At 29.7% G+C, this 26,013-nt stretch overlaps 1 protein-coding gene and 1 long non-coding RNA gene across 3 annotated transcripts in view; one reads left to right on the forward strand and one right to left on the reverse strand.

Annotated features, from left to right (window-relative positions):
• The window catches only part of LOC111686151 (receptor expression-enhancing protein 4), a 49,127-nt gene that overhangs the window by 17,899 nt on the left and 5,215 nt on the right, over nt 1-26,013 (reverse strand). For both annotated transcript variants that reach the window (XM_046953644.1, XM_046953643.1), the window contains exon 2: nt 23,319-23,467. In XM_046953644.1, coding sequence (XP_046809600.1) covers nt 23,319-23,350 — 32 coding nt within the window. In that variant the 5' untranslated portion in view covers nt 23,351-23,467. The remainder of the gene's footprint in view (nt 1-23,318; nt 23,468-26,013) is intronic.
• On the forward strand, nt 5,027-6,333 carry LOC124420532. Its single transcript, XR_006941250.1, has 4 exons — nt 5,027-5,365; nt 5,420-5,541; nt 5,603-5,692; nt 5,746-6,333. It is a non-coding gene; the product is annotated as an uncharacterized LOC124420532 (long non-coding RNA).

A 26,013-nucleotide genomic window follows, 5' to 3' on the forward strand; every position in this document is an offset into this window, starting at 1 on the left:
TGAAAACCATTAGTGAAAGTGAAAATTTTGCACTACAATAAAATAGTGCAAATGTTTAACAGTCACAAAGATTGTGAAAACCCCTTGAAAATGTTGCTAGCATTGCGAATCCGGCTTTAATCATACGTTTTTAAAACTATTGCTACTTATGAAAAAGTAAATCTCATATATAGCAGTAGTAATAAATCAGTAGCAGTAGAAATAGTTCTAAATAAAACATAAACTACAAATGGGGTAGTAGCTTAAACAAATTAATAAATTTTATTGCTACTTTTGATAAGTAGCAATATCACAACGGGAAATAGGTTCAGTATAGGGGCCTTACTAAAGGCGAAATCGTTTTAATTTTACATCAGTGTTGCCCATACACATACTGTTACACATTTATTTGTATTGGTAAAGCAGCAGAGAACAAAATGTAACCCAAAATAAAACTGTACTAATAAAATGACTGCAAACTAAAAAGTATATTCTAATATGAATTTTGACAGACAAACTATCGCCTGTGTTCTTTCATTCACCTACATAAATTTGGCATTCTCAAAATTTTGTTGTTGAATTTCTGTGTGGATTTTAAAAAAGTTGCGTACAGATCTTATTTCGACAAATGCTAATCAGCAACTGGGTTGATTTTGTTTTGCAAGTTGAGAGATAATCAACTAACACATGCTCAAATAAGAAAATACACAAGTAAGCTTATAGTGTAGTCAACGCAATGTCAGAAGAATATTCTTGTCCTATCTCGCGTGATAGGTAATCGAGATTTTGGGAAACATTGTTTTACATGCTTACTTGAAAAGAACTGTAAATGGTCTTCCGTTGAATGCTTTTTAGAAGATTACCAGTCGAAGGATTTGTAAAATGCCCTCATAGAAAATTATATTAATAATCACATTGACTTGTTCATTACAACTTATAAAAATTGTATAAAGCAAATTTTCATACAATTTCATACATAATCCTTTGATAAATGTACATGAATCCTTTTAGTAGTCCTAGAATATCTCTTGCGAAAAGGCAATGAGAAATTAATGTCTTAAATTTATAATATATAAATATGTCTTTAGAAGGCCCACAAATCGAAATCCTAGTACTTTTTTACGTATTTTTTCGTATTTAAAAAAAAATTATTTTTTATGCTACCAAAATGCTAAAATTTTTTGATTGTTGAAAAATATAATTTATTGCTACTTCAAGAAAATATTTACTGCTACTATTTGAAGTATTTAACTGCTACATTGAAACATTTAAATACTAATGACTGTACTACTGCTTTTAAAGTTTTTATTTTTTGCTACATTTATAACGACTGTTACCAAAATCTAAAGGTAGTATTAGTAAATGATTTGCTGCCAGTGTTTGAACATTTTTAACTACAAGAGTAGTTATTTTCGTTACTACAGCTTCTTGTAGTCTATTTATTTAAACACTGTTTATTGTTATGCATTCTAGAAAATTATTTAGGGTGTACGTTTTATATAAATTAAAACAAAGCATTGGCGGCGTCATGGTATGAAGAACAATTTCCCATTATGAAACCTTCAAGCTTTTCAATTCCCTATTTAGACTAAAGTCTTTTATAACCATCTCCCAATGGAGATGGTTTAAACTTAAGCAGGAAATGCAAAGGTGGAAACAGTAAAATGTCTTAATTCTTGATTGGTACAAATTGTGGGGATTTTTCAAACAAACTTTTTTAAGATAATCAAAAACAAGGTTCATTTAACAAGGTTGTCTCGTCCCTACAACAAATACAACTAATCAAAAACTAAAAAATCTGTTTGCGGAAAATAAAGAATATGAAATAAGCTAAACATATGAATTTTGTGAAAATATTAAAATTTTTTATATTAATATTAAAATACCAACGATAATTTTTGTGCAAATTTTGTGTTCAGACAGAATATAGCTATAATTATTTTTAAAACGTGTGCCGGAACTAAAGATTTTATGTTTTGGGCAAGAGAGAGAGAGACAACAAATAAATCTAGTTATTAAAAATATAAATAATAGTACTAATCAAATAAAAATTTTATAGCTATGCGCATAGGGCTTGGGCACCGTTGGTTTAAAATATAAAATAAATTTATTATTTTACAAGAACTGAATTAGTTAGGATAAGTCGTAAAAACGTTTTAGCTTTCTTAATTTTTTTATAATAAAAAAGGTAAATATTTTACTCCTTATAAAAAAACATTTTATGTTATAAATGGTTTATAAAACCAAATTCCCATACAAAAATAGGTTTATAAATCATTTATAAAATAAAATTTTGTTTATGATTAAGGCCTTAAATCTGGAATATATAACGGAAATACAAATCAAAATATCTACCTCTGGAATTTTAGACGTACCTAAACTTTGAACATGAAGAATTTAAGAACAATATTCTGTCCAAATGTTAAAATTGTATGTCGTTGCCTTATTTTTATAAAACAAATCTAAAATATTTTAGCTACAGGTCCCATAGAAAATAAATTCTTATAATTTTTCTGATGTAGATAAACCTTGAACCTTTAAATACTATGGTTCAATTCGTGTATCTGGATAACTAAATTAGTTAGATTCTTCTTTTTGCGCATATTTTTCAGAGAATATTTAAAAAACTGGCAATATTGATATAAATATTATGGGAAGGGAAACAATAACAGCTAAAGTCTTTTATAACAATGGCGAAGCAAACTGTATATATGTATAATAAATTCTAAATGTTTGCTGGGTGCAGGTATTTCTCCGTATGTGTGAATGTTTAACAACTTGAAAGCACATTGACCTATAAATAGTATAACAGTACAAAAAGTGCGCCATGTGTGAAAATTAAGAGAATACGAAGAAATTTATTTGGTTTTTTTATGTTATACATACATCATATATGGGATTAGTTAATTATATCGATTAAGAGCGAGTTTTTGAGTTGGCAATAGAATGCCAATTAATAATCAGATTAGTTAATATAAAAATAAATTGATTGTATAGTTAATTCCCTTTGATGTTTTTGATTACAGGATTAAACTTCAAAAAAAAAAAAACAACTGAAAACTTCACTGTTTCAAAACAATGCACAGTGGGGCAGAATGGAAATTTTTTGGAAATAAATCTGGCATTTCTAAACGGCTGATCCGATCGGGATAAAATTTGGCGTGAGCGTAGCCAAGGAGTATTCGAGGGACGGAGCTGTGGCGGCTCAAAGTAGGGTACCTACGACATGTCAAATTTTTAAACTAGTGCCATTTTTTTGTTTTTCACCCAAATACAAAGATATTTTCTGAAAGTGCTCGACGAGATCTTGAAAAAACATGCATGGACATACTACTTATCTCTTATAATATCCGAGTTATAGGCATTTAAAAATTTAGTGATACAAAATTTACCATACCTTGGTCCGCCTTTTTTTGAATACCGGGCGTAATTTTGGACCAAATGGACTCAATTTTTTCTTGTTAGTTAGACAACAAAATTTACAATAATATACAAAAAATTTTAGATCAATATCATTTAAAGATCAAAAAATATACGTTTTTTAATTTGAAAATTCAAAAAATTTTAGATTTTTGCCGTTTTTTTGCCCAAAATGTGTTTTAACTCTTTTATTAATAAAATAAAATTTTCTTTAAGAACATATAACAATTTTATAGTTTTCTAAAAGGTATCTTTACGCAGAACGCTTTGGCGTAAAAAACTTGTCCTATTTTTTGTAAATGTTGCCACTGCGTTCTTCCAAATATGACCTATTTTTTATCAAAACTTCAACTTTGGGCAACATGTTCTAAAATCCCAAAGCTGGGATCAGAAAACTGAAAGCAGTTTTGGAAACCTCAATATGTTTTCTATTTACTCCAAAAGTATTTTCCCAGCCCTGAAAGAAATGTGGACCCTATGGGCAAAAATGTAAAAAATCCCATTTTTGGGATTTTCATTCCTATTTTTGGGAATTGCGGGATGCCCTTTGACCTCTTCAATTTTTTTTTTGCATTTTCTTATTTGAAATGACAAATTTAACAAGCGTTGAAGATTTCATTGAGTTTTGTTCATAAATAAAGATTTTGTCATATATTACATACACAGAGGGAAAAAAGCCGTTGGAAAATTATACACGCTTGTTATCAAATTGAAACAAAAATGTTTATAATTTTTCATTAACATCCGTTGTCAAACTATGTACGAATAGCTGTCGAATAAACAACAAAAATGTAAACAATACAAGATGTTGTCAGATCAACAACGGAAAAATAAATAATACACGACGATATAAAATTATAAACTCAGTTCAATATATAAGTGGCTGCGGCTAATTACGCAAAAATTTAAAATTATTTTCATACTATTTATTTATTATTTTATTTGAAAATGTTTGAAATTGGCATGAATTTAAACTGATTATAAATAACATTTTTAAAAATTTTTATTTAAAGTTATTTTTCACAGGTTTTAATTTTTCCAATCCCCATGATGCTAAATCAAAAATCTTTTCAATTAACAACCGACACGAACTCATCTTTAGCCATAAAAGTACTAATTTTGCCCATTTTATGAAAATCATTTAGTTGTCATTGACTAACAAACAAAAAAATCTCTGTAATATGTCCATTAGTTAGTATCGTTATAATTAATAAGTTTAAATGTCCGATTATAATATTTAAAAATTCAGCCGCTATTTTCCGCGGCGGCTATGTGCTGCTATTATGAGTCGGCGGTGGCTGTTGATCGGCGTTCATATGATCGACTTCGTACTATTTATTGCAATTAAAAGTTGAGTTTTAGCGCGTGCATAAAAAAAATTCTTAAAATGGCAAATACAGTTGTAATTCAGGTCTGAGTTGGGGAACAACTCTCGCGTCATCGTTTTTAATTTTTAAGGACGGTCAGGCTTGTGCTTGTTGCTGGGCTTTCGACGAAATTACTTCTCACCCCGCACTAATTTAATGCACTACTTCGTATAACTGTTCTAAGTTATGCGTTGTCTTCATTAAACGTGTGCTTTCGTTTTACCTCAGAGTGAGGTTATGTTTTTTATTGGTGGAGACCATATACTCACGATATAACCTGGTGGAGACCATTTAAACTCGAATATAAACTGGTGGAGACCATTAAAACTCTGGAATTTTTTTGATTATGATGATTCAATGATATAACTTTTTTATTTTTGTGGGATAACCTGGCAGTTTGTGAGTTTAATAACTCCGCCAACACACTTCAAAGTTAAAAAAAAAAAATGGCAAATAAACAAAATTTAATTAATTATACCGAAGAATTAATAGATGTGATTGATATGCAAGATTCTTGCATTATCAATTCAGTGGAAGTGGACAGTGAAAATTTTAATGATGAAATTGATCTTCAACAATTTCTTCAAACCATAAGAAAGGTAATATTTTAAAATTAAAAAAAAATATATATTCAACTTTTTATTTCATTTAAGCTGCCAATGTCACATACAGGAGTTTGCCGTATATAACAAACGCGGACCTAACAGAAGCTATTCCACATTTGGGGCTACGTGCGGAATTCCGTAGCAAACTAGTTACATGGAGAAAAACTGAGGTGAGTAAATGAGTTTAATTTTGCAAATATTTATTATAATTCCAAATATTTCATCGGCTAGGAGTTGACAATGAGCCCTCAAAGGTCCAGTTATGGATTGACAACAATGTTGACATGTCCCCAAGCAGTTCATTAATTAACAACAAAAAAGGTAAAATAAATAACTATTTATTATATAATAAACATAATTAAAATTTATTGCAGGATTTGAAGACATTGATAAATTCATCACCAAAAGGTAGAGATATTCTAAAATACGCAACTGAATCCCAAAAATTAACATGTCAGCAAAGGGAAGACATAGTTAATATCATTATAGAAGATGTCATCTATAAAAACACTGTGCTTTATCCAAATGACTTTCAAAAGCTAACCGCGGAAACTTGCTCCCTGTTTCCCTCTGAAAATAATATGAAGGTAAGAAAGAAAACATATAGTCTATAGACTAGCATTGTAGTATAGTCTATAGTCCAGTCTAGTCTATAATATAGTCTAGTCCTGTCTATAGTCTAGTCCAATCTATAGTCTAGTCCAGTCTATAGTCTAGTCTATAGTTTTTTACTGAAACATGAAGATTTTTTAGAAACTTTGTATAGTATAAATTCATCTAGTTTTATTGACTTATCCAAAGAGGACTATTTCCAAAATATTTGTACACCAAACAAAATTAATTTTAAGGTTTGTGAAGTTTGTAATGAAGTTATTTTTAAGGGAACTCGTTATAAAGAAAAATATTATTTAACTGCTAATTTGAATTGTATTGAATTGCACAAAATTAAGAGTTTTTTAATTCCAAATTCTTTAGTTTATGTATTATGTTATTTTATTAATATAAGAAACTTTGATCACCATTTTCAATGATTTGAAACAGGATCATTAAATACAAACATTTATATTAAACCAATCACAGATTTTATAAGTCTTCCATTTCATTTATATTCCTTAAATAATGCAAAAACTTATTTTAGAATGAAATATGTATAACATTTTAATAAAAAAATAATAAAATATATATCAAAATTGTTTCTATACTCGTGGGTTTCAGAATGGGGTATCTTATTGTAGTGATAACGATGTGTTATCAAATGACAACGATGCGTTGTATAAATCACAACGAAGCGTTGTCAAAATAACAACAATGCGTTGTCGCAATGACAACAATATGTTGTCGCAATGACAACAATGTGTTGTCGCAATGGAAACAATGCGTTGTCGCAATGATAACAATGCGTTGTCACAGTGACAACCATACGTTGTCGCAATGACAACGATACGTTGCAGTAATGCCAACGATACATTGCCGTAATGCCAACGGAGGTTATCAAAATTATAACAGGGTGTTATTTCAATTATATACACATCCGTTTTCTAAATGTTAATAAACGTGGTAAGCTCACTTTTGATAACGGATTGTATCAATTTGCGCACTTTTTTATCACTTTTTTTCCCTCTGTGTATTTGTTAAATTTCTAAAACTATGATTTATATCAAAATTTTAATAGGGTCGCAGATAGCTACAACAATTTAGTCCATATTTTTCCCTTAATATATTTTTTTAGTTAGATATGGAAATTCTCGACCCTTTACAAAAAATTTCAAGCCAATATCTCAATTACATTCAAAAATATGTTCATTTAAACCTGTGTCCTTTAATTTCATCTTTTTCATATTTTAGTATTAAGTATGACAGAACATACATTTGGTGTTGAATAAAATATTTGGACAATTTTTAAAAATTATTTAGTTGACTTTTTTATTAAAGACTATAACATTGTATATACAATAAAAAAATAAAATTTTGTTATGAGCCACGCACAACAACACCTAAATCACCCCACACAAACCATCTTTCCCGCCCGCCGAAATATAAAACTCAATTTAATACAATATCATCAGTTAGTATAATAGCTTTTTTTATTTGAACTGTTTATCTTAAACACAATACAATTAATTCTTACAACCTACTTATATAGTTAATTCCTAACACTACTTATTTTCTATAAAATAATCTGTCATATCGGTATACATATCCATAAGGTAGTATAAGTCCTTTAAATCTTCCTCGTTTTGAGATGATAGAGTTTCATAACAAATCCATCTTTTTCGCATAGTTGAAAGAAGAGGACCAGAAGATAGAAGTAAACTATTAAAAATATCTTCATTCTGTGATTGCCTGGAGCATTTTCTTAAGCTGAAAAGTTGAACATGCTTAAAATCTCGATTCCTCGCTTCCTGGGCTTCTTCTGTTAACTCTCCAAGTGGAAGAATATTCGATTCAATTATTATTTGACCATGACACAATACTTTGTGTACTGTTGGTGTTAGTTCCCTCCATGGATACAGAGATACAAGTAATTTAGAAATTTCAGATGTATATTCCCCAAATCGATTTCCATTAATTTTATGTTTATTATTCAGTGCCATTAAAATAGTGTTAACTGTTCAAAGCAACTCCTTGTCGATTCCAGTTATTTTTGAAGTAATTTCAAAATCACGAAAAACCTTTTCGCCGTATTACCGTCATTTGTACTACCGCAACTTGGAAGTGGTTTGCCGATGTTTAATACCATCTGAACTTTAAGTTCTTCTTGGATTCTGCTTTTTTCCGCAGCTCTCAGTTCTTTCAATTCTTCATTATTTTTTGTTGATTTAGTAAGATTCTCTGGCACACTTCTATATTTTAGGTCGTATGCTATGTGTAAAAAGTAATCCAAAAATCGTATTCTGGCATGAAGTGGTGAAATTCCGAAAGACAGGACTTCTTCATTAATACTTCTGCTTTTGTTTATATTTGAGAATTGCGACTTTTTCTCATTACATATTGAGCATCTCCAGAAGGAAGAAGTTTCTGTTATGGCATTGCTGACCTTTCCATCAATCATTGTTAAGCTTAGCTGATATGATACGTTAATAGAGAATTCCTTTATTTTTATGCAAATGGGCTCCAGTGCATTTATTTCGTCTTTTAAATATTCCACTAAATCTTTTGTTGTTTTCTTTGACTCCTTTATATATTCAAATCCAATGGGTCTACAAACATTTTTTGAACTCGGAGTTGTATTGATCCATACATATATATCTTCAAATGAATTTCCGATGCTTGACGATGATGGATTAAGGGAATATGAACGAATTCGTAATGGCACTAATGATGACATAAATACACTTTTGTAGTCTGCTAATGTCCGACTTCCACAAGCTTGTTTGTATTCTGGAAGTGCTGATAAACCGTCACATCCCCACTTACACATTAAGACAACATCAACACATTAAGACAACAATCTGACACAATTCTTGATGCTGTTAATGATGTGGAAGCATCAATAGGTGATGGTAGGATAGTTTGTTTTTTTTCTGGATCGCCTTGTATGATGGTAATATATTGTGTCCTTTTTCATGTAGAGCTTTCCTTAATATTTGGTACTTATTTCGACTGAGACCCAGTTCCAACATAAGCGCTATTGCTTCCTCTTCAGTAAAATTTGATTGGAGTTGGTATACTTTCCACAATTCGCTTAAGTGGTTTTGGTGATGCAATAGGAAGAATAGTTGCAATATGTACGTCATCCATAGGTTAGTTTTTCTTTTTCAGCATTTCGTTAAATGTATCAGCAATTTCCTCATTTGAGATTGAAAAAAGTTTTTGTGTGACCCTCTTTTTTTGACCTTGAACATAAGTCTTCGTATGACTTGCAAGGCGCTCCTGCTGATGTGTTGTAAGTTGAGATTTCCGTAGTAGTTTCCATCCAACTACAAAATTGTAATCGAAATTTCTTTTGATTTCCATCCACAGACTTACTTTTTACATCAAAAAGTTTTAAAAAGTTTTCAATTTTTGACATGCCTGTTTTGTCTACTTTTCTACTATATGTAGTTTTTATATAATTTGAAATGTCTTCAATTCTTTCTTGCCCTTTTGAAGATACACTCCATAATACGGAACACAACTCTTCGTACTTTAATGTAATCTTCATTGTAGATTTATTAAATATGGTACTTAAAGTTTAGAGAAGTTTACTTATATACCAATTCTTGTCATTTCCGATACAGGTATTCCAAAGTAAAAAATTACGAACTGTCTACCTATTAACATTTAGGACTATATTACTATAACCTGTAATTCAGTCATTGATATTTCTTATTAGTGAATGAATCAAAATTATCATTACCTGTATATTTCAATTATAAGGATAAGCAAACATAGAAAATAGGTAAATATAAGATTTAAACATGTTCTGTCATATTTAATACTAAAATATGAAAAATATGAAATTAAAGTACACAGGTTTAAATGAACATATTTTTGAATGTAATTGAGATATTGGCTTGAAATTTTTTGTAAAAGGTCGAGAATTTCCATATCTAACTAAAAAAGGATATTAAGGGATAAATATGGACTAAATTAAAATTTTGATATAAATCATAATTTTAGAAATTTAACAAATATGTAATATACGACAAAATCTTTATTTATGAACAAAACTTAATGAAATCTTCAACGCTTGTTAAATTTGTCATTTCAAATAAGAAAATGAAAATAACACTACTTATTTTCTATAAAATAATCTGTCATATCGGTATACATATCCATAAGGTAGTATAAGTCCTTTAAATCTTCCTCGTTTTGAGATGATAGAGTTTCATAACAAATCCATCTTTTTCGCATAGTTGAAAGAAGAGGACCAGAAGATAGAAGTAAACTATTAAAAATATCTTCATTCTGTGATTGCCTGGAGCATTTTCTTAAGCTGAAAAGTTGAACATGCTTAAAATCTCGATTCCTCGCTTCCTGGGCTTCTTCTGTTAACTCTCCAAGTGGAAGAATATTCGATTCAATTATTATTTGACCATGACACAATACTTTGTGTACTGTTGGTGTTAGTTCCCTCCATGGATACAGAGATACAAGTAATTTAGAAATTTCAGATGTATATTCCCCAAATCGATTTCCATTAATTTTATGTTTATTATTCAGTGCCATTAAAATAGTGTTAACTGTTCAAAGCAACTCCTTGTCGATTCCAGTTATTTTTGAAGTAATTTCAAAATCACGAAAAACCTTTTCGCCGTATTACCGTCATTTGTACTACCGCAACTTGGAAGTGGTTTGCCGATGTTTAATACCATCTGAACTTTAAGTTCTTCTTGGATTCTGCTTTTTTCCGCAGCTCTCAGTTCTTTCAATTCTTCATTATTTTTTGTTGATTTAGTAAGATTCTCTGGCACACTTCTATATTTTAGGTCGTATGCTATGTGTAAAAAGTAATCCAAAAATCGTATTCTGGCATGAAGTGGTGAAATTCCGAAAGACAGGACTTCTTCATTAATACTTCTGCTTTTGTTTATATTTGAGAATTGCGACTTTTTCTCATTACATATTGAGCATCTCCAGAAGGAAGAAGTTTCTGTTATGGCATTGCTGACCTTTTCATCAATCATTGTTAAGCTTAGCTGATATGATACGTTAATAGAGAATTCCTTTATTTTTATGCAAATGGGCTCCAGTGCATTTATTTCGTCTTTTAAATATTCCACTAAATCTTTTGTTGTTTTCTTTGACTCCTTTATATATTCAAATCCAATGGGTCTACAAACATTTTTTGAACTCGGAGTTGTATTGATCCATACATATATATCTTCAAATGAATTTCCGATGCTTGACGATGATGGATTAAGGGAATATGAACGAATTCGTAATGGCACTAATGATGACATAAATACACTTTTGTAGTCTGCTAATGTCCGACTTCCACAAGCTTGTTTGTATTCTGGAAGTGCTGATAAACCGTCACATCCCCACTTACACATTAAGACAACATCAACACATTAAGACAACATCAACACATTAAGACAACAATCTGACACAATTCTTGATGCTGTTAATGATGTGGAAGCATCAATAGGTGATGGTAGGATAGTTTGTTTTTTTCCTGGATCGCCTTGTATGATGGTAATATATTGTGTCCTTTTTCATGTAGAGCTTTCCTTAATATTTGGTACTTATTTCGACTGAGACCCAGTTCCAACATAAGCGCTATTGCTTCCTCTTCAGTAAAATTTGATTGTGATGTTGGAGTTGGTATACTTTCCACAATTCGCTTAAGTGGTTTTGGTGATGCAATAGGAAGAATAGTTGCAATATGTACGTCATCCATAGGTTGGTTTTCCTTTTTCAGCATTTCGTTAAATGTATCAGCAATTTCCTCATTTGAGATTGAAAAAAGTTTTTGTGTGACCCTCTTTTTTTGACCTTGAACATAAGTCTTCGTATGACTTGCAAGGCGCTCCTGCTGATGTGTTGTAAGTTGAGATTTCCGTAGTAGTTTCCATCCAACTACAAAATTGTAATCGAAATTTCTTTTGATTTCCATCCACAGACTTACTTTTTACATCAAAAAGTTTTAAAAAGTTTTCAATTTTTGACATGCCTGTTTTGTCTACTTTTCTACTATATGTAGTTTTTATATAATTTGAAATGTCTTCAATTCTTTCTTGCCCTTTTGAAGATACACTCCATAATACGGAACACAACTCTTCGTACTTTAATGTAATCTTCATTGTAGATTTATTAAATATGGTACTTAAAGTTTAGAGAAGTTTACTTATATACCAATTCTTGTCATTTCCGATACAGGTATTCCAAAGTAAAAAATTACGAACTGTCTACCTATTAACATTTAGGACTATATTACTATAACCTGTAATTCAGTCATTGATATTTCTTATTAGTGAATGAATCAAAATTATCATTACCTGTATATTTCAATTATAAGGATAAGCAAACATAGAAAATAGGTAAATATAAGATTTAAACATGTTCTGTCATATTTAATACTAAAATATGAAAAATATGAAATTAAAGTACACAGGTTTAAATGAACATATTTTTGAATGTAATTGAGATATTGGCTTGAAATTTTTTGTAAAAGGTCGAGAATTTCCATATCTAACTAAAAAAGGATATTAAGGGATAAATATGGACTAAATTAAAATTTTGATATAAATCATAATTTTAGAAATTTAACAAATATGTAATATACGACAAAATCTTTATTTATGAACAAAACTTAATGAAATCTTCAACGCTTGTTAAATTTGTCATTTCAAATAAGAAAATGCAAAAAAAAAATTGAAAAGGTCAAAGGGCATCCCGCAATTCCCAAAAATAGGAATGAAAATCCCAAAAATGGGATTTTTTACATTTTTGCCCATAGGGTCCACATTTCTTTCAGGGCTGGGAAAATACTTTTGGAGTAAATAGAAAACATATTGAGGTTTCCAAAACTGCTTTCAGTTTTCTGATCCCAGCTTTGGGATTTTAGAACATGTTGCCCAAAGTTGAAGTTTTGATAAAAAATAGGTCATATTTGGAAGAACGCAGTGGCGACTTTTTCAAAAAATAGGACAAGTTTTTTACGCCAAAGCGTTCTGCGTAAAGATACCTTTTAGAAAACTATAAAATTGTTATATGTTCTTAAAGAAAATTTTATTTTATTAATAAAAGAGTTAAGACACATTTTGGGCAAAAAAACGGCAAAAATCTAAAATTTTTTGAATTTTCAAATTTAAAAACGTATATTTTTGGATCTGAAAATGATATTGATCTGAAATTTTTTGTATATTATTGTAAATTTTGTTGTCTAACTAACAAGAAAAATTGAGTCCATTTGGTCCAAAATTACGCCCGGTATTCAAAAAAAGGCGGACCAAGGTATGGTAAATTTTGTATCACTAAATTTTTAAATGCCTATAACTCGGATATTATAAGAGATAAGTTATATGTTCAAGCATGTTTTTTTCTCGTCGAGCACTTTCAGAAAAATCTTTGTATTTGGGTGAAAAACAAAAAAATAGCACTAGTTTAAAAATTTGACATGTCGTAGGTACCCTACTTTAAGCCGCCACAGCTCCGTCCCTGGGGCATCTACGGTGTTCATCTTCAAAACTTAAACTCGAATACTACTAAGGTACCAACACAGTATCAAAAATACAACAAATACACTCTTTCTCCATTTATTATTCAAATGTATGTATTTTGATTAATATATTTTGTATGATTTCAGAAATCGATGTTGTAGAACATTTATTAAGATAATCACGTCAGAGAGGAACCTTTTCATATTTAATAGAGTCCTACCGAACTCCAAATTTCGTTCGTTCCCGAACCGAACTTCGGTAAATTTGAAAGTTCTTAAATAAAAAACGCATTTATGATTGAAAAGTAATAAATTTATAATAACATATAAACATCCTGAACATTTTTTGAAGAGGGTCTTTAATTACCAATTGGGTCAATTATCAACTAATTCCGAATTCCAGAGAGTGATAAATTTCTAATAACAAACCATTTTTGTGAAATGCATATATTTAATACTTTTATTTTTGGTTTTTAAACGATTTATTGACAATGTAAGAGCACGCAGAGAAAAAACATGGTTGTGTTTAAAATTATGATTGTAGTCTTAATATATTTTCGTTATTGTAACAATTTTAAAATATCATATTATGATAAAATTCCGTCAAAATATTTCATTATGATATTTTTGTATTTATCATAATATTGTTATACATGATCATATTCACCCCTATTCTGCATTTCGATTACGTTTACGCATTCAATTTCACAACTATCGAAAAAAGGTATTCCAACAAAAAACTGAATCGTAAGAAAAAGAAGCAATTCAATTTTGTTTCAATGCTTTACGAATGTGTGTTCTGCGTTTCGATCGTACCAACGTATTTGTAAGTTGTTATTTATGTGACGGAGAGTCGAATCGAAATGCAGAATACCAAAGTTGTCAAACGGAGAAAATTTCGATTCGAATTGAAATGCAGAATAGGGGCCATTATGATCCAAGGTGATCAAAATTTTGTTTTAAATATGTATCGAAATCATCGTAGTAAATGAATTTTATCGAATAAGTAAAATTACAGTTTCTAAAAAAAGAAAAAATATATATAATATAAAGATAATATACTTACAATACTTAACACAATTCGCAAATTTCAATTTGCCGATTTATATGAAATTTGGCTCCTAAAAATTTAAGTATAATTTCATAAAAATACTAGTATACTAGAATTTCTTGACCAATTTTCAGGGCCAGTTTTCAAGGATCCTAAGATTATTTGGGATAAAATAGTAATAGGGAACAATTAAGGACATCTGGAATTACCGATTCCATATATCGTGGTATACCAGTAGAGTAAATACTGAAAATGAAATACACCAACCGCACAATTATACAATAAGTTCCCAGATCTTTCTTCTTAAAATTTTAAGTTGTTATCGATAATACCAAATACCAAAATTTTAGCTAAAGAAGTGTTGAGTTGTAAACCTAATAGAGGCAATTATGTAATAATTACACCTAATACAAACCGGGATACATAAATATCATCACAATAAAAACTATTCATAGCATAAGAATAATTTTTATTGTGTTATAGATAATACCAAATATCAAAATTTTAGCTAAAGAAGTGTTGAGTTGTAAACCGAATAGGGGCATTAATGTAATAATTATATCCAATACAAACCAGGATACATAAATATCATCACAATATAAATTATTCTTAGCTTTTTCAATCTGTTGATATAAATATCGGTAAGGATTTGTGCTTAACTAATATCTACAAGGAATGCGATTTAAATTTAACCCTCACTATGGTCATAGAATTTTTTGAATTCCTTAAATCAAAATACCTGTGGAATAAGATAAGAAACTTAAATTCGAACAAAACCAGCGCAAGATAAGATTACCTATGCAATGATGGAAAATTCTACCGATAGCCTGAAATCTCGCCTAAGTGACCTTTACAACTAAATCTTGGCCAGCGGTGTCTTTCCACAAGATAAATGCGATTTTGGCACCCATTAAAATTGCTAAATAACCACTCTATAGTCCTATCGGAGGACATTTACATTTGTTTTGGAACTCAACGAATGGGGTATACCTATAAAAATGTTTAAAATTTTGTTGCCTTTTCTCTAGGACCGAAAAATTATGGTTAAAGTTGATGGTTATTTGTCCTCTACGCAGCCCTTCTAAAATGGAGTGCCTAAGAAATTTCCGTTATCAGTTGTTTTATTTGGCGTCATGAAATAACTCCCCAAAAAATTGAAATAACTCGCTAAATTTCATTATGAAATAATTCCCCAATTTAAAAACTTCCTAAATTAAAATGAAATAACACTCCATTTTTGGGGATTCATTTCATACGAAACAAATCCCTAATTTTAAAATTAAATAAGTTCCCATTTAAAAATAACAAATTATGGAACAAGTCGGTCTTAGTGACATTTCTAAAATAAGTAGGGCTTCAAAGTTTAATACATTTCAATTTAATTGGTTAATAAAGATTCCCTTAATAGCCGGCCTGCGACAGCGACGGGCGCAAGGACTTTCTACTCTTCGGCTTCGCTTAATAAATATTTTCTCTATAGACGGCCTACGGCCGGACGCAAGTAAAAACTACTCTATGATATGATCAACACCGGCTTCGCTTAATAAAGATTTCCTAAATAGCCGGCTTAAGGCCGAACATTTTTGATACAAGGAGAGTTTATTCTTAGCGAAGCCGGTGTCCAATGTACCCCAGAGGATAAAACTCTTGCGCGCGGCCGAAGTCCGGCAATCAGACATACATTATTTATTTCGTGTGACAAAAATATTTTTAGGGATTTATTTCATTTTTGAATTTTAAGGATTTATTTCATTTTTGTTTTGGGGAGTTTTTGAGAAGGCTTTAATTGACATGGCGTCAAGATCGATCACTATACCATCGCACAGTGGTATAGGAAAAAAAGAGGGAAAAAAATTCGGTAACTTCGAAACGGTTAATCCGATTTTAATGAAATTTGGTATGCACAAAGAGGAATTAGGACACCTCGGCTATGTTAAATTTTTAAAACGATTCTATTTCTTCAACTGAGTTCCGATTTAAAAAAAAAATCGTATATAGAATCTCCTCATCGAGCACTATAGCAGTAAATTATTTCTTACAGTTTAGGAGATATTCGCATTTGAAAATTAAAATTTTAAAATTTCCAAATATTCCCGATTTTCACCATTTTTTCTTTTATTCGCTTAACAAAAAATTTATATATAAAGCAGTGAAAGAATTATGTAAAAATCATGACTGAGTCCAAAGTTATATGCATTTTAATTTAAAAAATTAAAAAAGGCGATTTTTTGGCATTTTTTTTTTGGGAAAAAAGTATCGTTTTCTTTTCAAGTTATATAAAAAGTTTCTAAGAAGATGTATATAGAATTTATACTTTTTGGAAAGCTGACTTTACATAAAATACGATAAATGAAACAAAACCTAAAAAAATTTTGATACCGAGGGGACCAGGTCCATCCAAAAAAAAACCCTATTTTTTATGGAAAATTAAATTTTGAGCAAAATTTATCAAATCGCATACTCGATATCAAATTATAGTGACCTTTTTTATATGACCCAATATGTTCTTAATTATTTTGTAACGGGTTTCGATAACCCCGCCCCTGGTATGGATATAATAGGCAAAAAACCAAAATATCCCATTTTTATTTAATTTTAGATTTTGAGTAAAAAAATCTACCTAACTGTAAAATTTCATCAAAAAATATTCATAAATAAAATTTTTATTGCAATTTGAAAAATTTGTATCTTCGCAAAAACTGAATAAAAAACATTTTTTAATTTTTTTTAAAAAAGTATTCCGCGAATTTTTTAATTTTCAAAAATTATATACAGTTTTGAAAAATAGACAAAATTACCTTTCCATTGATATATAACATGCCTACCTAATGTTTTTAAGCGACAAATTAATTAGGGAAAACTCAACATCTTTTAGAAAATTTACCTAGTACTATTATTTTTATCAATATATGTAACAAATTTAAGAGTTAACCTTATGGATGAAAATAATAGTGCTAGGTAAATTTTCTAAAAGATGTTGAGTTTTCCCTAATTAACTTGTCGCTTAAAAACATTAGGTAGGCATGTTATATATCAATGGCGAAAATCGGGAATATTTGGACCAGCTATTATCAAAAAACTAAAGTAAGGACGGTAAAAATTTTAAAATTTTAATTTTCAAATGCGAATATCTACTAAACTATAAGAGATAATTTACTGCTATATTTTTTTATAGTGCTCGATGAGGAGATTCTATATACGAAAAATTTTTTAAATCGGAACTCAATTGAAGAAATAGAATCGTTTTAAAAATTTAACATAACCGAGGTGTCCTAATTTGAGGACCCCCCGCCGGGCCCCTGGTTGACCTATAAGGTCCAAATTCAAAACCTAAAGTCGACAGCACCTCCTCTTTGTGTATACCAAATTTCATTAAAATCGGATTAACCGTTTAGAAGTTACCGAATTATTTCCCTCTTTTTTTCCCTATACCACTGTGCATCGGATGGCCTACATAAATTATTTTGAAATCATATTTCAAACCCCGGAAGTACGACAGCGACTTCTATCACAAAATCTGTTGAAGGTTAACAACATATCGGATGGCCTACATAAATTATTTTGAAATCATATTTCAAACCACGGAAGTACGACAGCGACTTCTATCACAAAATCTGTTGAAGGTTAACAACATATCTATTCATAAAAGGCTCATTGGAAACACAACTGTTGATAATACTAATCGTATTTACTTTGATTTAAGCTCCCAAGTTTACGATAAGAGCATGTTAAATCCTATTTTTTTTTTTTTTTTGAAATGCACGGTAGCCTAAGCGCAACAATGTCACAAAAGAATAGCCGAAATGGATTATACAGTAACATCTTGCAGCAAAAAATAGTATAACCAATTTTGATTCCGAGGTAATTATGTTTCTTGGTCCGATTTTTATTTAATACTTTGACATTTAGTACTTGTTAAAGGAACCATATAAGAATCCTCGTATGTTGGTACATAACCAACTAAAACATATTTGTGGCCTTCCTTTCCTTCATAAGAAATCGATAATAACACTCAAAACATTACAACGCGGAATTAATATTTGTCTCTATTTTTTCCTACTGATAATTGAGACCCAATACCTGTTTACCTGTTTAATGGTGATACCTGTTTAATTTAAAATTGATTTAACTACTTTTTTGAAATACTATTTATAATAACGTTAGAATCCTATGAAGCTTCGCTTTTTTTGCAACTTTGTTGGAAGATTCTAACGAGTAACCGCTAACGGTGCTTAAATATTGTTTGCCACCAAATTTATGCTTGTTTCGTTTGACATTATAAATCACTTTTGATTTGTCTACGACACAAGCACTACGTGCAATTACATTTACAAAACCATCTACTTCTACGAGGTAATATTTTGGTTTAAATAAAAAGAGATCTTCATCTCTAATAAATTTGAAATATACATTTGTTTTTTTTTATACAAAATCTTGAGAATCTTGTTGGAGCTGAACATTTGGTCCTAGCGAACCGGATTTCTTAGATCATTTATCGGATTTTTTGGATCTTTATATCAGCACCGGATCTTCTTTGGCACCTTCAATTCCATTCCTAATTCTACGAAATAAGGTACATAAATATACAGTAGTTTTCCGATTTAACGACCATTCAATTCTACGAACATCGCATTTAACGAACAAGCTAATTTTTCCTATTGACTACCTTAAATAACGAACAAAACTTGTTTTTTTACTCTGTTTAACGAACTAATAAAAATATTATTATTTAAATGAAGATAAAATGACATTTATCAAAAATAACAAATAACCTAAGTTGTAGCGGTGCTTTTATACCCAAAACTGTAACACATTCTGTGTTCTTATTAAATTTTAGTTCGATGTAGCTATGTCCGTCCGTCCTTCAGATAATGGCTTTAACGCTCATTACTCGCTTAAAGCGAGTACGCCGATGAAATTCGATTCAAACATGTTCTATACTAACCGAAATCTCTAACAAATTTTATGGGAATTGGTCCATAATTGACCTTACCCTCCATATCAGGCCCCCTTAGGTAAATTACTTCAACGCTCATTACTCGCTTAAAAATACGAGCATAGCGATGAACTTCGAAAAATAACTTTAACGCTCATGACTGAATTAAAAATACAGCGATGAAATTCGACACAAATATGGTTTGAAGGTGGGTATATAAGATTCGGAATTTTGTGTTTCGTGCTATTTTTATAAAAAAAGAATTAATTTTTATAAAATACATTTAAAAAATATTTTATGTACCTATTTTTAATTATTTTTCTACCAAAAACCCACGTTTTAGTTAGTACTGCATATAACGAACTTTTCAATTTTACGAACAGGCCTGACAACATATGGGTTCGTTAAATCGGAAAACTACTGTATTTCAATTGTCAGCAAGTGATAAAATTCTTTTGTTTTGTTTCGCGAACATACACATTTCTTTTGTGAATTTTTGTTTTATTTTTTTAATTTGTGGATACATCTCACTAATTCGAACTCTAATTTAATTTATTTTTGATCATACGGACAATATTTTAAATTAAAGTAAATTTTATTAAAATATTATTATAAATATCAGTGGTTTTTACATTTTCTTTTGTGCATTATTTGTTTACAGATTTAAATCTGTAAAATAAAACAATAAAATACATAAACGGTTGATTCTTCTTCTACCTTTATATAAGTCACCCTACGCTCGGCCAGATTGACTATTATCACATTTGTTTACATACATTTTGTAGTCAAGTAGTAATATTAATTTATTTATTTTAAACGACTTTCCAAATATTAAAAAATGTCGGTTTCGCCACTAAACTCGTTTATTAGAGCATAGGATGCTCTTATTGCATTCGGTAACTTTGACGAAGAAATTCATACGTTTTATACTTTGGAGATTCGGAGTTAAGAGTTAAAAACACTTTGGGTTAAAGTTAAGACGACGTATAATGAATGTCTTAACTCTTTAGAGTCCGAAAAATTTGATGTGGCAGCGGCTAAATATCTACCTAATATCTACCTACACAGCGTATATCCAATGCGGAGGATCTATCCATGAAAAAATAGATGAATTCAAATCTGCTTTGAAAAGCAATCAATCTCCAACGGTAAATTCGAACTCCGATAATCTAGCACTACCTCCTTTTGAAGTTTTGAAGTAGCCTGGCGCGATTTAAAGGTAGCATATGATAATCCTCGTATGTTGGTACATAACCAACTAAAACTTATTTTTGGCCTTCCTTTATATTTATAAAGTGCCTACGGATAATTGGGATCCAATTATAATTTTTATGTGTATTTAACGTCTGCCTAGATCTACAGTTATTTTGTGGGAACAGGGTGTTAAAAACAAAACTGTATTGTCTACATGGAAAGATTTCGATAACTTTCTGACAGAAAGAATTCAGACATTGCAATGTCTTCAAGATCTTAAAGGTACGAACTCGGCGGACGTTGACTCTTCAGTGCATTCAAATAGTTCTACTATTACTAAACCTTCATGTATCTTATGCCCTAATCAGTCACACTATTTCCGAAATTGTCGGCGATTTAAAAATCTTTCAGTATCTGACAGAATTTCTACTGTGAATGATTATAACTGCTGTTCTAATTGCCTTTCGAGGACACATAAAGTCAGTAGTTGTACAATCAACAATAACTGTTTTATTTCAATAATCGACATCATTCTATGCTTCATCTGCAGCATACAGATAATTCTATAGTTGAAAAACCTACTGTTTCTACTGAACAGAATTCCAGCGAGGTTCTACGACCCACTCTCACACTCGATAATCGCATATGTCCAATAATGTTACTTCTAATCCACAAGTATTTCATACTAGACAGAATCAGTCCGTTTTGTTAGGGACTGCAATGGTAAACATAATTCATAACATAATTCATGTGCTTTCATTTCTGAACGTTTACGAAAAAGATTAAAACTTCTGTGGGGAAAGTCGAGAGACTTCTTAAAAATCTACATCGTTTTAAAATCGTTTGCAATTCCTACGGTATTGCAAGTTGGCCGGCAATGTTTAATTTAAAATTGATTTAAGTACTTTTTTGAAATACTATTTATAACAACGTTAGAATCCTATGAAGCTTCCCTTTTTTTGCAACTTTGTTGGAAGATTCTAACGAATAACCGCTAACGGTGCTTAAATATTGTTTGCCACCAAATTTATGCTTGTTTCGTTTGACATTACAAATCACTTTTGATTTGTCTACGACACAAGCACTACATGCAATTACATTTACAAAACCATCTACTTCTCTAATAAATTTGAAATACACATTTGTTTTATTTTTATATAAAATCTTATGAATCTTGTTGGAGCTGAACAATACCCTACACCACTTTAGTGGGGAGGGTATATTGGGTTTGTGCTGATGTTTGTAACGCACAATAATATTGATCCTATACCCACCTTAAAGTATACCAATCGGCTCAGAATCATTTTCTGAGTCCGTCTGTCCGTCCGTCAATGTAAACCTTGTAGTCAAACTACAGGTTTCGAAGATAATTCAATGAAATTTGGTACATGATCTTCTATGGTTCGAGGAAAGCATATTGAAAATTATTAAGATCCTATTGACGAAGCCCATTGAAAATGATTAAGATCGGTCGATTATTTCACCTAGCCCCTATACAACTGAACCCCCCAATAGGGATCAAAATATAGGTTGAAATTTTAGAGATAATTCAATGAAATTTGCCACATTATCTTTTATGGTACCATAGATGAAGCCTATTGGATATAGTTAACATCGGTCCATTATTTCACCTAGCCCCCTTACAACAGAACCGCCGAATAGAGCTTTTAAACAAACTACAGGTCGCAATTTTGGAGATAATTCAATGAAATTTGGCACATGATCGTCTATGATACCGAAGACGAAGCCTGTTGAAAATGGTAAGGATCGGTCTATTATTTCACCTAGCCCACATACAACTGAACCCTCCAAATAGGGCTTTTAATGATACCGTAGACAAAGCCTGTTGAAAATGGTAAGGATCGGTCTATTGTTTCACCTAGCCCACATACAACTGAACTAATAATTATGTTTGATATACTCATAACTCGACAAAAAGCTGCAAAAACTAAGCTCTATACTAGACTTGATGATCCTCACGAATTCCATAATAACAGTTCCTCACATGACCCCAGCCCCTATGAAAAGCCCCCATCAAAATTTCACTTAAATGTCCACAATTTTAATCAAAAATAAATCAAATCTGGGGTGAGGTACAATTCAACTTAAATGCTTTATTATTGCAACTAAATTGCATAATGTTTTTGTAAAAGGTGTAGGGTATTATATGGTCAGGCGAGGCCGACCATATAAGTGAGACTTTATAAAATTCCACATGCGGGACTTCTGTTGTGTAAGAAAAGTCGCAAGGTTTTTTAAAAATCTAGTAGTAACTACATTTTTGAAATACTATTTATAAAAATGTTAGCAGCTTATAAAGCTCCCTTTTATTGCAACATTTTTTGAAGATTCTTACTAGTAAACTGCTTTAATATTACCTTTAGAAACCATCTACTTTTACGGGGTAATATTTTGACTTACATGTTGTTTCTAAATAATTTGCTTGTATGTATTTTTTATTGTAATAAACACAAAATAATAGTAAAATTTAAACTCTAATAAATTCTCTAAAAAATTTAAAATATACTTTTGTTTTGTTTTCTTAAAAAATCTTGGAAATCTGTACAAAAATATAAAAATCTCATAAAATATTTAAAGTCGATTTTCTAAAAAAGATATTTTCCGAGTTTTATATGAGTGATATGTACTATAACTCGAATTGTAATTAAAATATACTTACATTATGAGTCGAGAAAACAATGCGCTTATCATCGTGATGCTTTAATTCTTTGTGGTTGAATTAAATTAAGATTGTTATTTATTTTCAATTCATTTGAAAGGTTTTTATAATGACGCATCAAACAATTAATACTTTGTGGTCGTTTTTATCTGTAAATAAAATAGAAATTTTATTTAAATAATAATTATATATAAAGAAAATTATTTTATTGAATATCTTCGTTGCTCCAACAAAAAAAGTAATTTTGTTAGGTTTTCAGGAAAGCAAAAAAAAAAAACCGTTTTATTTCTAATTCGATGCTATATCCCAGAAAAAAATAATTTACGGCAAATTTTAGTAAAAAGCAATAAAATGTACATAAGCTTGTCGTTGAAAGATTGTGGTTTATTTTTGACATCCAATATCGTATATTTTGAATAAACAACATCCCTCCAATTACACGTTAATGTGGATTTTACTCGAATTTAAAGCATTTGGGGCTACTAGTAGTGATGAAAATATTACATATTTTCCCAATGAAGGGCAATATTTTAAAATTCAGAACTATTCTCTCAGAATTTCCAAAATCTAACTATTTTTTATTAATTTTTTGTTAGTTTTAATCAAGGACTGTATTTTAATACATTTAAAACAATCTTATTGTTTTTTTAAAGACAAACATTTCTGTTTAAAAAATATATTTATCCAACAGGATTAAAAAAATATAATTTTTTCATTTATATCAAAAACAAAAAACAAGTTCATCGTTTGTGATATCGATCAGTAAAGTTTGAAATTATTTCATCACCAGAAAAAAATATTCAATAACAACAAATATTTGAATTTCCGTGCAAAAATTTATGATCCATTAAAGTAATCCCAAAAACTACTCTCCTTTATTACATAGAACCAGAGACAGTAATTGTTATTAATTTTATTTAAAAAAATTTAAATTAAAAAATTTATTTGGTTTGTATTTTATTTTTCAGAAAATACAAATTGCTTTTGATTTGTATTTTTTATATTTTTCGTAAAAATTACTGAGAAATTTTTCAAACAAAAATCAATAATAAAAAACACAAATAATTTTTAAACCATAAGGCACAAATAAAAATCAGACAATGATTTTTATTTTTTGAAATTAATTATAAAACTCATTATGCGATATTTACCTTTAAAATTATCGGGATTAAACAGAGATTAATAGAAAATTGGTAAAATTTCTTTACCACTAATATAATCGAACAAATTTGCAGAAATTAGATTAAAAAATTGGAAAATTAAATTCTTTAGGTGATTTTTTTTCTTTGTTTAGAAAAACAAAAATCATTGATTGATTTCTATTTTTGTTTGAATAAATAAAAATTACTAAGTGAGTATTATTAAAAAAATCATAAAAAATTTTTTTTATTGAAATAAATAGAATAAAAATCGAAAATAATTTTTATTTTAAATTTTTATTATAAAAATCAAGAAAAAAAGTTTATTGAGGAAATCAATTAAAAAAGGTTCGGGAAATATATTGGTTCATTCAAAACATTTCTATGACGATTCTTTTATACTGACTTTTTTTAAGTAAAAATTTCATAGATAATAATTATTTTCTGTCTCTGCATAGAACCTTGTTGCGGATCATGTACTTCTATAATTTGAACAAGGTCCTCAAATACGATAACACAATGTTAAATGATATAGTCTTTTGAGGAGTACTTTTTATACGCGCACATAACATATACAATTTTTGAAAATTTTCTAAGTAACACCATAAACATACATTTTCGCGTCTATATAAAACTATTGAAAAGTTTTCATTTAAAACAATGAATGAAAAAGAAAATGATTGAAAATATTTTTTTATTTCACAGAAAAAGTTTCATCATAAATAAGCTTTGTTCCAGAACTTTTCTGGCATAGAATAATTTTATACATAGAAGTGAATCTGAGCATGACAGAACCTACATAAGTCTGCTGTCAAAAACCTAAGTCGTGAGAATGTATTAGTTAAGAAATATATAAAACAACAAACACAAACTTTATGGTTGAAAAAGTTTTAATATGTTTGTTTAATAACATTTCGATATTTTGAGAAATAATGCTTTTAATTCGTCATTTTTATTAAAATTCTATTAATGCAAGAAAGATTTTTATTTAAAATTATTCAAAATTTCATTTAAACTCGTTGTGTTTGCTGGGTTGGACAAATATTGACAAATATTGTTAATTTCAATGCAGCCCAAATGCAGTCTAAATACACCACACCACCACACTAAATACAACACTAATAGGAACGGCATATTAATAATGGCTTAAAGTTAGTAACACTTGCATCAGTGCAATGATGTTATCCGTCTATAAAATTAGTCTATTGAACTTTTTTGAAAACGGTATATGTATGTTAAACAAGAATAGGCTCTTTAAAAATTCGACACAACAAATTTTATATACATATGTATACGAAAATGGTACTATAATCATCAGTTAAGCAAACATCAATCATTTAAATATAACCTCTACAATAATAACTACTATATTGCTTATTGCAATTTAATCACAATGTGGTAGGATATGGTGTATTCGGATACATTTTGTATTTTCATATTTTTGTTAATTTATGTAAAAAAATAAAATACTCATACAGGTGTATTAAATTCTCCAAGTACCTGTACATGTGAGAGAGTAATATTTCTTATGCTCACTTTCGCATCTATTTATTACC

This window comes from Lucilia cuprina, chromosome 6 (assembly GCF_022045245.1).
Source record: "Lucilia cuprina isolate Lc7/37 chromosome 6, ASM2204524v1, whole genome shotgun sequence".
Classification (NCBI taxonomy): domain Eukaryota; kingdom Metazoa; phylum Arthropoda; class Insecta; order Diptera; family Calliphoridae; genus Lucilia; species Lucilia cuprina.